This window comes from Telopea speciosissima, chromosome 10 (assembly GCF_018873765.1).
Source record: "Telopea speciosissima isolate NSW1024214 ecotype Mountain lineage chromosome 10, Tspe_v1, whole genome shotgun sequence".
NCBI lineage: Eukaryota > Viridiplantae > Streptophyta > Magnoliopsida > Proteales > Proteaceae > Telopea > Telopea speciosissima.
The window spans coordinates 56243925-56260729 of record NC_057925.1 but is presented as its reverse complement, the minus strand read 5'-3'; the positions used below and the strand labels follow the sequence as shown (position 1 = coordinate 56260729).

Sequence of the window (16805 nt, the reverse complement as noted above, 5' to 3'; positions counted from 1 at the left end):
CGATGACTTCCAAAAAAGGGAGTCCTACGCTTCAGGAAAGCCATGTACAATCTGGGACTTAACGTGTCCACGTTTCTTTTTCTATCCATTTTAGATTTTTTCAAAATAAGATTTCTATTATTAACAAATTAGCTAATCCTTATTAGAAAAAATAAGAAGAAAAAGAAAAAATCCTATTCGTACCTATAAAATGATCCAAACAACAACTATTCCAATTCGTGTCAGAAGAAGAATTAAAGAAAGAAAGATAGATTGCTAATCTGTTATTGAGAGCTCAAGATGCCGGCTGCAATGGTGGTAAGTGGCGGCGCAGGCGCCGAAGGGAAGACGACAGTTTATGTGATTGTAAGTGCAATAATGGCTGCGTTTGGAGGCTTAATGTTTGGTTATGACAATGGAATTGCAGGTAATCGATTCTAAATCAAGACTCTAAACCGTTGATTTATTATTATATTAAATCCTAATGGTTTATTTATGTTAGTCCTTTTAAGTGGTTAAGTCGGTGAACCCCGGTAGTCAAACTCTAATTGTCAACGCCGGCGGCGGAACCCTTTTTTGTCTGTGCGAGCTTCCAACCGCTCCTGACTACCAGCTTCCCCTTGCATCATTGATTATGCCGATCATTTTTGGCATCGATAGTTTTTTCTTCTCCGGCATGGGGTCACCGGAAAAAAAAAAGAAAGAGAAGATGGGTTTCAGGGTATTCTTTGGTTTCGGTAGAAGAGGAAAAATGGTTTTTAGATTTTCTTGCGCAGGGAGGTCAATCGGACTCGATCTCTTCTTCACGGTGTCTTCTGGAAGGGTCGAGCGGTGGCAAGAAGCGAACAGGGTAGCTCTGCTGGAGCAGAGCAGAAGCGGCGACCCCGGAGAAATTCTAGAGATATAGATCTGAACCCTTTAGGCTGATTTACCCTGAAAACTTAGTTTAGTTAGTACCAATTTTGAATTTCGATGATTAATTCGATTCAGATTTTTTGTCTGTACTAAACCCAATTTTTTTGTAGGCGCAGGTAATAGGATAGCTCTGTTGCAACCACCACTATCTCAATTATTTAAAAAAAAAAAAAATTAAAATTAGCCGTAGTAGTAGTAGTAGTAACTGATTAGTTAAATATATGCTACAGGAGGAGTGACGTCCATGGATGACTTCTTGGAGAAATTCTTTCACGATGTATACGAAAAAAAACTGAAAGCACATGAGAACAACTACTGCAAATACGACAACCAATTCCTGCAATTGTTCACGTCGTCCTTGTACATTTCCGCCCTCATTTTCAGCTTTGTGGCGTCCTTTCTCTGTAAAAAATTTGGTCGACGCCTCACCATGCGCTTAGCTGCTGTCTTCTTTCTCGTCGGTGCTCTTCTAGACGGTTTCGCCGTCAACCTACCAATGCTCATCATTGGTCGTGTCCTCCTCGGTGCTGGTGTGGGTTCCGCCAATCAGGTATTATTTCCTTTGGCAAAAAACTCACCACTCTTGTTAGGGACTACCTAATTGGGTAGAACTCATCCTTGATTAATTTATTATCACTTGCAGTCTGTTCCACTGTTCATATCGGAAATCGCTCCAGCCAATATCCGAGGGGCGTTGAACATTCTGTTTCAACTGTGCGTGACTATAGGAATCCTGGTAGCGAATTTAGTGAGCTACTTCGTGTCCAAAATCCATCCTTATGGATGGAGGATAGCTCTAGGCCTTGCAGGGGTGCCTGCAGTCATGCTCTGCCTGGGCTCCTTGGTCATCACTGAGACTCCAACCAGTCTTGTAGAACGTGAGAAGTTCGAAGAAGGGAGAACCACACTCATGAAGATCAGAGATACAGCAAATGTCGACACGGAATTCGATCAGATCGTTCATGCCTGCGAGTTGGCTAGACAAGTGAAGGACCCATATGGGAAACTCAGGAAGCGTCCCAGCCGTCCTCCATTGGTGATTTCCGTCTTCATTCAAATCTTTCAGCAATTCACAGGAATTAACGCAATCATGTTCTACGCACCTGTACTTTTCCAAACCGTGGGTTTTAAGAACGATGCTTCATTGCTATCAGCCGTCATCACTGGTTTAGTTAATGTGTTTAGCACTTTGGTTTCTATCTATGCCGTTGATAGGGCTGGAAGAAGGGCTTTGCTCCTTCAAGCAGCCGTTCAGATGTTCATCTCCCAGGTACTTACTTCTCTGGTCACAAATTCTTAGTTTTTCCAAATTTTGGAATGAAATTTTTTAACAAATTTTGAATGTGATTGGGTGCAGAGTATTATTGGGATTCTTCTACTGAAGGATTTAAAGCCCACAGGATCTTTAGGGCATACAGAAGCCATTATTATAGTGTTGCTGGTGTGTTTGTTCGTGATGAGCTTTGCCTGGTCATGGGGACCCTTGGGTTGGTTGATTCCTAGTGAGACCTTCCCTCTTGAGACAAGAACATCAGGGTTTGCTTGTGCTGTGAGCTCTAACATGTTTTGCACATTCATCATAGCTCAGTCATTCCTGTCAATGCTGTGCGCCATGCAATCCGGTATCTTCTTCTTCTTTGCTGCATGGATCTTGGTCATGGGCCTTTTCGCTTTCTTCTTGATTCCTGAGACCAAGGGTGTGCCGGTGGACGATATGATCGAAAGAGTGTGGAAGAAACACTGGTACTGGAAGAGATATATGCAAGATGAAGATCCAGATGAGGATCAGAAACAGAGCAAGCTAGAGATGGCACAATCTTCATCGAGATCTTAGATTTTAAGGGATGTTATTGGATATTCATGGATCCGAATTCAGTTTTTATCCGCATTCGTTTAGGGGCGTCTCTATCCGTTTAGAGATATCTGGAGAATTTTTTTTTTTGAATAATCCGGAAAAAAAAATGATCCCAATGAATATCCAACTATTAATTTTAGAAAAAAATGTGAATAATTTTTTGGGTAGTTTACACATACCACCCCTGAGGTTTGACGAAAGGATAATTTTACCCCCCCCCGTTTTAAAAAATTCTGCGTATCCCCATGAGGTTTGCAAACAGTAACAAATAAACCCATTCCGTCAGTTCATGACCAACAATGTTAAAAATAAGAGGTGAAATTGACAAAATTACCCTTGCAAAAAAAGAAAAAAAAAAAACCTGCAACTCATCTTCCCCAAATCGATTGGGGAAGATGAGTTGCAGGTTTCAAAACCCTTAAGGAATTTAGGGTTTCAAATTGGGAAAAAATCCCAAATCAAAACCCTTTTGCGCACCTGAGATACTCTAGGCGAGAGAAATATTACATTTTAATCAAAGATCAGCCGACGACAGAGAGTGGAAAGCGATCAATTTGGTGTTTGTGAGTCCACCATGTTTATTCCATCCATAGTCCTCGTTCCTCAAGAAGAAGAAGAAGAAAAAGAAGAAGAAGTCCATTCATTGTCCATTATTACGGTTAATACAGGCCTTAATTAGTAGGGATGTAAACGGATCGAATTCGATCGGATAGTGGCATTATCATATTCGTATCCTATTATATTCGGATGGATTCGGATAATATCCTATCGGTTTTCGGACGGATTCGGATAATTTATGGATAGTGATTTTTTGAATATAGGTTCTCCTAAATGGATATGAATATGGATCGAATACGATTTTTCGACTATCCATTGACATATTTATCGTTTTTATGATGAAGGTTAGGGTTGAGACGTGAGAGTTCAGTAAATACCCTTTCTTCTACTCTTCTTAGTCTTTTATTCTCTTACATTTTTTACTTTTGATTTTTTAATAGATATGTAATTCCATGTATCACATTGCATAAAACAATATATATAAACCAATAGCAAATCTAGAAAAAGAATCACATTATCTTAACTTATAAATATATAAAAATAAGTTAACAAAATCCAATAAGGTAATTTAAAAGGATAGACAAACATTGAGTTATATTTCAGATATTTTATTACCGTCGAACTGCTAAACGAATCGAATAATAATTGATCGGATAGGGGGATTATCATATTCGTATCCGATTAGTTTCGGACGGATTCAGATTCTCCTGAATGGATACGAACACGGATCGAATACGGATTTACGAATATCCATTTACATCTCTAGGCCTTAGCAAAGCAAGCCAATCCCTTCAAAACCCGAATTAACTCAGAAATCCGAAACAACTCCTCTAATGCCCTATAATTAACTCCTCTGTTTTCAGGTGTTCCTTCCATATATAGTAAATGTCTTCCTAGTTCCTGTCTGGCCATAAGCGAAAATGCAGACATTGAACCCATCCAGAATTGAAGTCACCACAGGTGATGTCTGTGCAAAAATTGCCTCCGCACATTTATGAAAAACAAGGCTTAAACATAGGTACATACATCAATAAAGGTAAGGTTTCAAGAATTGGATTGGATCGGCCTATTTTTGACTGGCCGTCGGGGCCAATCCTAGTTCCAAAATGGCCGATTCCCATCTAAATCAGTAGGGTTAGGGATCTACAGGTCGATTCAAAGGTTTTCCAGGTGTATTTGAAACCTTGATAAAGAGTTCTCAAACTCTTTTGTTAAAGTAGAGCTTCAATAAATGGAACATATGTATATCAAACTCACTGCATTGGTATTTCTTTCCCAGGTAGACTATATTTACCAATAAAGATGGAAACCTAAGGTTACCTTGTGTTAAGCATATAGGAGATTGACATAAAATGATAAATGAATGGTAAGATTTTTTGTGTCTTATCCATTGATATGAGGGTTGAATTTATACAAGATTATTACAAGATACAAGGGATCAATCATCCCATATTACTGCCTAATCACATCCTAAGTTATTGCTTTATGTAATGGAAAGAATCAATTAGAATCAATTAGCTTAGTCAGCATATATACAAATTTATGAAAACTCATATGGTAAGACTCCCACTCAAGTTGGAGCGTGTAGGTCACAAGCGCCCAACTTGGAATTAAGATGCCAAAACGGTTCACGATCGAGGGACTTGGTGAAGAGATCGGCTAATTGATCGGAGCTAGTAATCTTAGCGGGCCGTAGGAACCCCTGTTGAAGTTTTTCACGAACAACATGGCAGTCGATCTTGATATGCTTGGTTCGTTCGTGAAAAACAGGGTTGGAAGCAATGTGAAGAGCAGCTTGATTGTCACAAAATAATGGCGTTGGTAAGGGGGTAACAATGCCTAAGTCCTTCAGCAGATAAGAGATCCGGACCAGCTCACATGTGGCGACAGCCATGGCCCTGTATTCGACTTCGGCAGCGAAGCGGGTTACTGTGGTCTGCTTCTTGGTCTTCCAGGAAATAGGACTCGAACGAAGAAGATACAATAACCAGTCATGGAGCGCCGTGTAAGCGCACAAGTGGCCCAATCAGAGTCACAATAGCCTCGTAGCTGTAATGAGGATGTAGCCGAATACAAAATACCTTGCCCTGGGGTTGCCTTTAAGTACCGTAGTAATCTATGAGCCGCATCTAGGTGGGGCTAACGAGGTTAGTGTATGAACTGACTCAGAATGTTCACTGTGTGAGTAATGTTAGGGCGGGTAACCGTAAGGTATATCAAGCGCCCAATAATCCATCGATAAATCAGCGGATCAGACAATAAGTCACCCGATGTGTCAGTGAGGTGTAAATCTTGCTCCATAGGAGTCTCGGCAGGGCGTGCCCTAGTAAGCCCTGCATCGGCTAGAATGTCCAAGACATATTTACGCTAAGAGATGCAAATGCCCTTGGTCGAACGGGCGACCTCAATCCCCAAAAAATATTTCAAGGGCCCAAGGTCCTTAATATGAAAATTGTGAAACATAAAATTCTTGACCTTAGTAATCATGGATGAATCTGATCCAGTGAGAATAATGTCGTCCACATAGAGCACCACAAATACAGAACCATGGGGTCGATGAAGAACAGACAAGGAATGGTCCGCTTGTGATTGTGTGAAGCCATATTCAAGAAGCTTACTTGAAAATTTGGAAAACCACTGGCGAGACGCCTGCTTTAACCCATATAAGGATTTTTTAAGCTTGCACATAATATTCTCCCCCTTACGACGATAACCCGGGGGGGGTGTCATGTAAACGTCCTCAGTTAAATCCCCATGGAGGAACGCATTGTGAACGTCCATTTGATGGAGAGACCAACCTTTGATAGCAGCTAGGGCAATTAGAGTGCGGACAGTAACAAGCTTTGCCACCGGGGCAAAAGTGTCATGATAATCAATGCCCTCCACCTGGTTGTAACCCTTGGCAATGAGACGGGCTTTATACCGTTCAATTGTACCATCGGAATGCCTCTTGATTTTGAACACCCACTTCGAACCAATGGGTTTCTTGTGGGGTGGTAAGGGAACCAGGTTCCAAGTTTCATTTTCTGTCAAGGCCTTAATCTCAGCCTGCATTGCATCACGCCATTGCGGGAACTTCATCGCCTCAACAAAGGTTGCGGGTTCAGTAGTGCTAGCCAAAGATGTTAGGAAAGCAACATGATTGGAAGAAACATGAGAGTACTGTAAATAGTTGTGAAGAGGGTGGCGTGTACCTTGGACCAATGCTGAAGAAGGCAATTAGGAAGGGGTTAACGCACACTGGTAATCCTTCAAACGAGTGGGAAGCGTCCTAGTACATTGTGGGCAAGAGGAGGTGGCAGGTGGGATTGTGTTTGGCCCAGTAGGGGCAAGAGGAGGATCGGCATCAGGGGGTGGGTTCTTGAAGAACCGGTTCTATGGTGGGCGCATGGTTGGGGATCGAAAACATGTCATCATCATGATCGGAAATGGGAATGGGTTGCACAGGAGTGGGAGAGGTGTCGGGTATAGATTGAAAGGGGAAAATCGTCTCATGAAATGTGACATCACGAGACACGAGGAATTTTCCAGTGGTTAAATCATAAACCCGATACCCTTTCTATGCATAGGGGTAGCCAAGGAAAACGCAAGGCGACGCCCGTTTATCAAACTTGTGGTGAATGGTGGTGTTACGAGCAAAGCAAAGGCACCCGAAAACTCGAAGATATGTAAAAGAGGGTTTTCTTCTAAATAATAACTCATATGGGGTTTTACCATTAAGAACTTTGGTGGGTAGGCGGTTGATTAGGTGGGTGACAGTGAGAACGCAATCCCCCCAAAATTGCAAAGGTAAGTTGGTCTGAAAGGGTAAAGCCCAGGCGACTGTCAAGAGATGTCGGTGCTTACGTTCCACCACACCATTTTGTTGGAGGGTAGAAACACAACTGGACTGATGAACCACCCCCAACTGTTGTAAGAAATGGAGGGTAGGATGGTTAAAAAATTCGGTTCCTTTGTCAGACCGAATAATCTTAATGGGTACCCCAAATTGAGTCTTTGTCATGGAAAAAAAATTCTGAATTAAAGTAGGGACTTCATCATTGGTTTGCATGAGAAATAACCATGTGCTTCTAGAAAAGTCATCGACGATGGTCAGAAAATAACGAGCACTCGACAAGGTGGGTGTGCGGTATGGTCCCCAAACATCGAGATGAATCATATCAAAACAAGCAATAGTAGATATAGAACTATTAGGAAATGGTAAACGGGTCTGTTTTGCCAATGGACAAACAGTACATAAATCATCTTTATGAAAAGAAATATTAGAGTCCAAATGTTTTAAAGAAGGAAGAATTGAAGAACCCGGGTGACCAAGGCGGCAATGCCATAGGTCAAAAGGTGGACAAGCAGTAGCAACAACAGACAGATGAAGAAGATCTAGGAAATAAAGATCACCACGGCGTTTACCCATCGCAATAGCCCTCTTCGAGCGTAGGTCCTAAAAAAGACGAGATGAATCAGAAAGGTAATGGCACATGAAATATGAGAAGTAAGCTTAGGAATAGATAACAAATTAAAACGAAATGTAGGAACATAAAGCACATGTTTAAGAGTCAAAGAAGGACTTAAAACAATGTCGCCTATGTGGGTAACGGGGGTTTGGGTGCCATTAGGTAAAGTTATAGGTAATGTATGGGTTGGGATAGAAATATTGGTAAACAGAGACAAGTCACAAGAAATATGATCAGTTGCTCCAAAATCAAGTATCCAAGGGGGGGAACCGAAGGAAGAGGCCAAGCAAAATTTACCCGCAAGAGAGGCTAGAGGGTGAGGGTTACCAACATTAATCAAGGCCAATAACTGAGTGACCTAATCAACAGACAAAGTTGGCGTGGCTGGCGTAGATGCAGATGAAACCGTGGCAATGAGATGAGCAGTAGAACGTGGAGTGCCACCACGAGTGGAGCGCGGATTCTAGCCATCCGGATACTCGTGCTTCTTGAAGCAGCGGCTGTCAGAGTGCCCATCTTTGCCACAAAAGGTGCAGTGGTAAAATGGCTTAGAGCGTTGAGTGGTCCCTTTGGAAGATCCGGTGGCAAGGGTGACAGAATCGATCAGCGGGGCAGGAGTAGAGTGAAGAGAGCGTTGGCGCTCCTCCTGCAACAACAAGGAATAAGCCTTTGCAACCGATGGAAGAGGGTCCATCAAAAGAATCTGGCTGTGAACAGTCGAGTAAGAGTCATTGAGGCCTTGTAAAAAATCCATAAGAGAGTCGGATTCAAACAAGCCATGAAGGGTGGTAGCCGTGCCGCAAGTGCATGATGGGAGGGTGAGATAGGAAGAAAGCTCATCGCAGAGACCCTTAAGTTTGGTGTAGTAGGCCGAGATGGAATCATGATCTTGGCGCAAGGTGGAGATGGAGAGGCGTATCTCAAAAATCCAAGGGGCATTTTTTTGAGAGAAGCGAGCCTGCAGGTCGAGCCAGGCATCACGGGCAGTATCGAACCAAAGTATACTGTGCGCAATAGTTGGAACCGTAGAGTGGACGATCCAAGAACGAAGCATACTATTGCAGCGAATCCAAGAAGAGAGATCGGCCGAAGTTGGATCCGGTTTGGGCAAGGAGCCATCAAGAAATTGTAGTTTGTTCTTGGCTTCAAGAGCCATGATCATGGTGCGATTCCAAGTGGGAAAGTTATTGCCATCAAGCAATAGGGTGACGAGTGGCATGCCCGGCTGATCGAAACTGTGGAGGAAGTAAGGAGAAGTGGGTAAAATGGTGGTGGCAGCGGGGAGGGTGGTGGTGGTGCCGTCCATTGGAGAAGGAAATCAAGTGTCCTAGAACCGTGCTAGGCTTTGATACCATGTTAAGCATATAGGAGATTGACATCAAATGATAAATGAATGGTAAGATTTTTTGTGTCTTATCCATTGATATGAGGGTTGAATTTATACAAGATTATTACAAGATACAAGGGATCAATCATCCCATATTAGTGCCTAATCACATCCTAAGATATTGCTTTGTGTAATGGAAAGAATAAATTAGAATCAATTAGCTTAGTCAGCATATATACAAATTTATGAAAACTCATATGGTAAGACCTTAGTTTTCACGAGGACCAAAGACATGGTCAAACTTGAATTGTTTTCTGGATGAATCAGAGCAATTAATCTGTAGCTCAGAATCTTGCCATGGGTTAAAATCTACCATGGAAGACAAACCACTTTCAATCTCATCTTGATTTAGAGGTCTGCATCTACAGAAGACTCTTATGTTTCCTTTAAGCTCTACTTCATTGTAGAGCCGCTTGCGCTCAGAGTACTCCTCAAGATATTTCTTCTTCAGAGTTTCTTGTTTAGTACCTGGCAGACCAATAACAGTAAATCACCTTAAGCAACGGTGAGTTGTAGCTGCGGAGAACGGAAGGACCATTATGGATTCAAGAAAACATACCTTGAGACTGAAGAGCAGACAAAACCTCGGAGCCAGGAAAAGATTCTGTCAAAATGCCCTTTACTGAAGAGCAGACAAAATTACTCTTGCAAAAGGGTTTTGATTTGGGATTTTTTTCTCAATTTGAAACCCTAAATTCCTTAAAGGTTGAAAGGGTTTTGAAACCCTAAATTCCTTGAGTTGCAGGTTTTTTTTTTTTCTTTTTTTGCAAGGGTAATTTTGTACACCTCATATTTTTAACATTGTTAGCCATGAACTGACGGAATGGGCTTATTTGTTACTGTTTGCAAACCTCATGGGGGTACGCAGAATTTTTCAAAACTGGGGGATAAAATTATCTTTTGGTCAAACCTCAGGGGTGGCATGTGTAAATTACCCTAATTTTTTCAATCATGAAGTATTCGGATCTGCTCACTTCCGATTTGTATGAGATCTGTACCTGATCCGTTTAAATCTGTGAAGATCACATGGTTGATGATGATGATGATGCGGCACCATTGCATCATAATCACACAGTTTCCCTTGTAAGGCGCCGTACTGTGACTAGCTTGTACATTGTATTGAAGAATTCAATGATGAATACAGGGTTTGTGATTTCAGGTGTCATTCAAAATGATGTGCATAATTTATTTTCCCTTCTCCCTTTCTTCTTATATTTTTCTTCTTGAATTTCTATTTCATTAAACCTGTAACCAGTGATTTTATTGAGAAGTATCAAGATCCCTTTTGCCACCCCTACTGTTACTGTGTGTTCCATACAAGGCTTCTCCATCATTGCCAACTGAAACTGGTTTTAGCAAATTGATTAACCTATCCTACAGCACCCTGCTTTTGGAAATCCTGTGATTATTCTCAGCTTCTGCAACTCAAGGTCTGGACTTTAATGTAGGCCATATTTCAGGCCTATCCACTGTTTCAAAATCAAACTCAATACACTCTTGGTTCGTTTGGGTCCCCTTCACTTGCAACTAATTCCCTTCCTGAGGTACTCTCAGTGCTCTTTGTTTGGACCCGCTGGAACTTCCATATCTATGAGTTTGATCAACTCATTCCTATTAAGGCTAAAATCCACCCACTTATGCTGCTATCTTCCATACCCACAAAATATTTCTGCAAATTAGAACGATCCATTGATCCAGTTAAACTGTTGGTTTACTAAAAAGAATGATTATTTAGGGAGAATTTCAACAGCATCCCATCGTTCTCATTTCAATATTCAAATTAACCCTGAAAGCCTCGAAATCTATAGAAATAAGTTCAAGAAACAATAATAAACATACAAACCAGATGCAATAACGAATAATTTGAAAAAAAAATTCACCAAAAGTAATTCTATTGTAGTCAGTGTTGTTTAATGGTGGAAGGGTTTCAAATACAAATTGCAGTTCCATCTTCGTTTGCAAGAAAGGGGAAAAAAACTATAATTCTTAGAAGGTGAAAAGCATTACAGGATTTGTCTACGGTCCTTGGCCAATCCAGATTCGAGAGATTAAGAATGTGGATGGATGGAAAGGTAAACAAAAGATTGATCGGAGAGCTTTGGTCACTTCGGCCGACGAGAGCTTCACTTGGGGAGGGAGGGCTCTTCCTTGAGGATGGAGTGAACCCAGGAACTGACATGGTTAATTCAAAGGTAGAGATGAGTGTTGATGGGTTTGGTTGAGCTTGAACCGATCGGGTGGGTTCGGTTTAGGGTTCAAGGTGGTTCAAACAACCATCTCATGAGGTTTTCAAAAGTTTTGAAATAATTTCAACCATTGGATGCATGTCAGGCCAGGTGGTGCAGTGGGAGCTTATGGAAGTAGGATGGAAGTACAAACTTTGGAAGTAGAGGATGTGGATCCATGGTTTTAGTGCACAGTATCGAATGGGTATCGGTAACACGCAAAACCGATATGATACCGATACGGTATTAACCTGGATCAACTGTATTGGACAAAACTATCCCTGAATTTCCTTAAAAAATGAGATTTCTAACCATTTTACCCCTTTTCTGTATCGTGCTACCGATACGATATTGGCATGGTATCGGTATCGATGACTAGCAAAATTAGTAAGTATCGCCCGTATCAGGCGATACAATACTGATACTTAGAACCATGTGCAGTTCGGGGTTGAGAGTAGGGGTGTCAACCGGTCGAGCTCGATCGGTCTCGGTCGGGCCTAATTGGGCTTCACCAATCTCAAGCCCTGCACCGTGACCGCCCGTTTAGTTAATCAGTCCGGGCCTGAACGGGCTCGGTCAATCTAGGCTCGGTCTCGGGCTATAATCGGGTCACTAGAATCGGACCTTAACCGGGCAGTCATTGGGCTATGGGCCTGTTTAGTTTAAATCGGGCCTTAAACGGTGCTTCACATATATTTTCTTTTCTATTCTGTTTTTTTTTTTTGTAGAGAATAAAACCAATTGCTTATTGGGAGCCCACAACAGAATCCAATTAGTGGAAGCCAACACACTTCAGAAGCAACCAATAGATGTATAAAACCCATCTACCTCATAACCCAATAGGCAATGACCATATATTAAATAGAAACATAAGAATTGTTTCAACAGGTCAAGAACCAGTCCTACTTGTGCACGATTCAAGGTATCGGTATTGTGTCTGTCGTATCAATATCATAAAATGGTTAAATAAACAAAAATATTAATATTCTAATAAGTAAAAATGATCTGATCCAACATGATATGGCCGATCTATATTGATATTGATAACGATATCAATATAGAGCGATCTCTGACAATGTTTATATTGCTCATGAGCTTTTTCATTATATTCACAAAAGGAAAAAGGGAAGCAAGAAGTTTATTGCTTTAAAGCTTGATATGAAGAAGGCATATGATCGGCTGGAGTGGCCTTTTATTGAGCATATGCTTCTTCGATTGGGCTTTCAGCCACATTGGGTGAGATTGGTTATGAGTAGTATTTCGTCTGTTTCTTACCAAATCGTAATTAATGGAGCCTCAAGAGGCAAGGTGGTTCCTACATGTGGTATTAGGCAAGGTGATCCACTCTCTCCGGCATTATTTATCTTATGTTCTCATGCTCTTAGTTGCTTACTTATCAAGGCAGAGAATGATGGTATTATTAAGGGAATCAGTGTACGGAATCGAGCTCTTGCTATTACACATTTGCTCTTTGGAGATGATAGTCTTTCATTTGCTGAATGTAAGCTTGAGGAGTTGTGTTCTTTGAGGGACTATCTTGATCTATATTGCAAAGCTTCAGGGCAGGAAATTAATTTGAAGAAATCTTGCCTGACTTTCTTTCCTAATACACATTCAAGGATTAAGAGGTGGTTCTCCAAGGTCCTCAAAATTCCATATGGTTCTGGTCCTAAAAAATACTTGGACTTACCTAGGGAATTTGGGGTTTCTAAATCCCTTGTCGGGGAGACTAGTGCTCAATAAGGCTGTCCTCATGGGTACTATCTCTTATTGGTTAAATTTCTTCCACATCCCTCGAAGTGTTATCCACAGCTTGGAAAGAACCCTTACTAAATTCCTCTGGTGGGGGAATGCACAGAAGGATGTGTACAAGGTTACTGGGGATTCGGTTTGCAAACCAAGGATGAGGGGGGCTGGGTCTAAGGAGATTGACCGACTGGAACTCAGCGGCTTTAATGAGACATGTTTGGAATATAGCGACAAACTCTCCCTCCTGCTGGGTCGATTTTATACGCCATTGCTGGTTATGACGACACTCTATTTGGTCTCTAGGCATCCCCTCCCAGTGCTCAACGACCTCAAACACATCCTTCTTCTAAGGGGGGAAGCGATTAGAATGTCAAGATACCTGCTTCGGTCGGGTGAGAAGACTCTTCTGCGGTTTGATCCTTGGCTCCCACATGGCCCTTTGGCCCAGCCGGGTATGCTAATCTCTGAAGCTCTTGGAAGGCTGCCCTTTGGAAAGGTGGCTGCAACTCGATCTGCGGAGGGTTTATGGATGGCTCCTGAAAGTGATGACATACTAGAGAATCGGTGGGGTGAGATCTTTAACACAAAAATTTATAAAAGGAACCCCTATGATTCGATGGTATGGACTGCAGAACCCAGTGGAAAGTTTAGCTTGAGATCAGCGTGGGAATCTCTATGTGTAAGAGTCCAAAGGTGTAATGGCACAAAGTTGGTCTGGTTCCCCACGGTTCAACCTCGTTTTGCATTTATCACCTGGCTGGCGTGTAGGGAAAGACTACCCACCAAATCTCGCCTTGCTGCTTGGGGGTTGCAAGTGGACATGTCTTGTGTGCTTTGTGATGCTTCGGTAGAAACATTGGACCATGTCTTTTTCCAATGTCCTTTTTCTTCAGTTATTTGGAGCGGCCTTCTTTGCATCCATGGATATAATCGGGGTCCTCTTGCAACATAGCATTGTGAGGTGACTTGGCTCATGAAGCACTTCCAAGGGACCTCTCTAATGAACAAGATTAAGTGCTTCAGATGAAACAACTTCATCACGGTGGTCTGCAAAATCTGGGAAGAAAGGATCAACCGCTTGTTTAACAACAAGGTGTGCGACGCGAAGGGGGTGCTTCGTAGGGTGATCAATGACATGAGAGCTCGCTACTCACACAACAATGCTGTGATCATCGACATTTCTGTAACGACGGCCTTCTTTAGCAGCTCGGAGGTGCAGGTGCATTTCAAGCACTCTTCTGCGACCTTTCATTGCTAGCCTCCCCCCCTACGGATGGCTGGTAATTAACTGCGATGGGTCAGTGCATGATCGTCGGGGTGGCTTTGGCTCAATTTGCAGGGATGTTATTGGTCGGGTCCTATTTGCAGTGGCTGGGGGTGCGGACGATGAGAGTGTTTTATGTGTTGAGTTGCTTGCCATTCGCTATGGCCTTGAGAAAGCCCGATCTCTGCACCTTCCCCGTGTGCAGTTCCGTTCCGATTCAAGCTGTGCAATTGGGATCGTTGGAGGAGGCTTTGAGGTACCTTGGTACTACAAGGTGCTTCTGGAGGAGATCCACCAGCTTCGTGATGGGTTCCTGGGTTGCTCCTTTGTGCACCACCTTAGGGAGATCAATAGATGTGCTGACCATCTAGCAGGTTTGATCCGTGTGAACCAGATCATCCACCTGGATGTTAACTATCTCTCCCCGACTCTCGCGAGCCTTGTGCGCGATGATGCACGTGGGAGGGCATTTGTAAGATTCTAATCCCCCTCTTATATTTCTTCAATAATATTATCGCAGCCCTGTACAACCAACAAAAAATTTTTCTCACACAGACAAGCTTCAGAACCAGAGTGGAAAAGAAATGGTAATATTGTCTTAAATAAAATTTTGACCAACAAAATTTAAATACACTAATCATTAATGTTTGACCGTGCCGGTTATGGTTGGAAGTCAAATAATATCAACAGCCTATTATTGACACCAAAATTGACTGAATCCTCCAATCAATCGTTTGGTTTTTATCAATTTCCAAAATTAAAACGTACCCTTAGCCAGAACCTCTCCATGTTTCCAGGCAATTCTATCGTTATCCCTAAAAACACTGAGCTTGTCACGCAAGACACATTGGGAATAACTTCCGTGAACTTATCCAATGGATTGGTGATGGGGTCTTAAAAAAGAGAGGGTTATTTCCAAATGTCCCCCTGAAAAAGGCTAAACATACAGTTGTTTTTTTGAATTTTCATTAATTTCATATGCATCCTTGATTTTCAAACTAAGTACCACTATAGTCACTCCCAATAGACAGATCCGTTATGTTATAATGGATCCTAGTTTTTTAACATTGATGGACCATTCTATCCCTTTATAAGATAAAATGACAAAATTACCCTTATTTAAAAAAAAAAACCTTGCAAATCATCTTCCCCAAATCATATCTTTCAACCCATTTGCAATCGTCCCTGCAAACCCGTTTGATTGAACCCATTTGCAAAAGGGATTACTTGTTAAGACTAAAACCTCTCCAATCCAAGGGATGCCGCCTTAATGAAATCTATAGATTTGACAGCAAAAAGACAGACCTTTACTATGATTAGATCATACACTCGAAAGAAAAGCATAATGACAATCAGCTAGAAAGCAAACCAGAGAAGCCAAGAAAGAGCAAATCTCGTGTGCAACATTCACACACAGGGCAGTCAATGTATGGTTGGATTATATTAAACCCTAAATATTTCGAATACTGCATCTGTTCGAAACAACTAGGGTTCGGGGTTGGGGGTCGGTGGTGAGAATCAATGCTGCAAACAAAATTGCGGCGATGTTTAGCAGGATTGGCAGTCCCACAAAGGCAGATCCAGAAGTATAGTTTCAAGAAGAAACAGGTCTGTGGCTCCTCCCATCTGTTCCTACCTACCCCGTTCTTCTTTCTTCTTTCCGGCTGAGAAAAATCTGATAATTACACTGCAAAAAACATAGAAGAAGAAAAAACGGTGCATCCTTAGAATTGTATCCAAATATAGGTTTTCACTCACTGTATCTGTGTCGCTCAACTGAATCAGTGAATCACCATTGCTGCTTAACGGACACAACAATGGTGGGTTTTTTATATGAATAAATCTAACACTCTATTCTATGAAGTCTCGAATCACAGGGAGAGGAAAAAAAGAAATACATTCAAAGAATTTCTCAATCCCCACATTTTTTTTTTGTCCTTTCAATTTTTTAATTCTAATTTCGGTTAGGATTTCTTGTTTTTATTCCCAAGGACTCCCAACCCCTGTTCTTCCACCTCTCTTCTTCTTCCCCACCCCCATTCGTTGCAACTCCCTTCCGCCTCGTTGCCTGCCGATGCAACCCCTTTCGCTATACTGCTATCCCCAATCCAGAGGTTACCCTGTCCATCCACCTTGTTCAAAATTAACTAAAGCATCTATGTGGTTCTAAATAATACCAAATTTTTTTTTTCTTAACAAGTAAATCCCTTTGCAAATGGATTCAATCAAAGGGTTTGCAGGGATGATTGCAAATGAGTTGAAAGATACCTGAAATTCATTGGGAAAGATGAGTTGCAGGGCTTTTTTTTTTTTTTTCTTTTCAAACAAGGGCAATTTTGTCATTCTATCATATCAAGGGGTAGAATGGTCCATCAATGTTAGTAATAGATCCCTCTAATGAGAGGGACTATAGTGGTACTTA

The 16805-nt window shown here is 41.8% G+C and overlaps 1 protein-coding gene across 1 annotated transcript; it reads left to right on the top strand.

Moving 5' to 3' along the window:
• The first annotated feature begins 279 nt into the window (after positions 1–279).
• LOC122643775 (sugar transport protein 8-like) lies at positions 280–2728 on the top strand. Its single transcript, XM_043837358.1, has 4 exons — positions 280–406; positions 1125–1444; positions 1538–2164; positions 2252–2728. The coding sequence occupies exons 1-4, from the start codon at positions 280–282 to the stop codon at positions 2726–2728; spliced, it is 1551 nt and encodes a 516-aa protein (XP_043693293.1).
• Positions 2729–16805: the final 14077 nt, after the last annotated feature.

Excerpts from the sequence above, each read along its gene's own strand:
- LOC122643775 (XM_043837358.1), top strand. The coding sequence starts at position 280 with ATGCCGGCTGCAATGGTGGTAAGTGGCGGCGCAGGCGCCGAAGGGAAG. Across the intron at positions 407-1,124 it reads TTATGACAATGGAATTGCAG|GAGGAGTGACGTCCATGGAT; the intron begins GTAATCGATTCT and ends TATATGCTACAG. Across the intron at positions 2,165-2,251 it reads TTCAGATGTTCATCTCCCAG|AGTATTATTGGGATTCTTCT; the intron begins GTACTTACTTCT and ends GATTGGGTGCAG.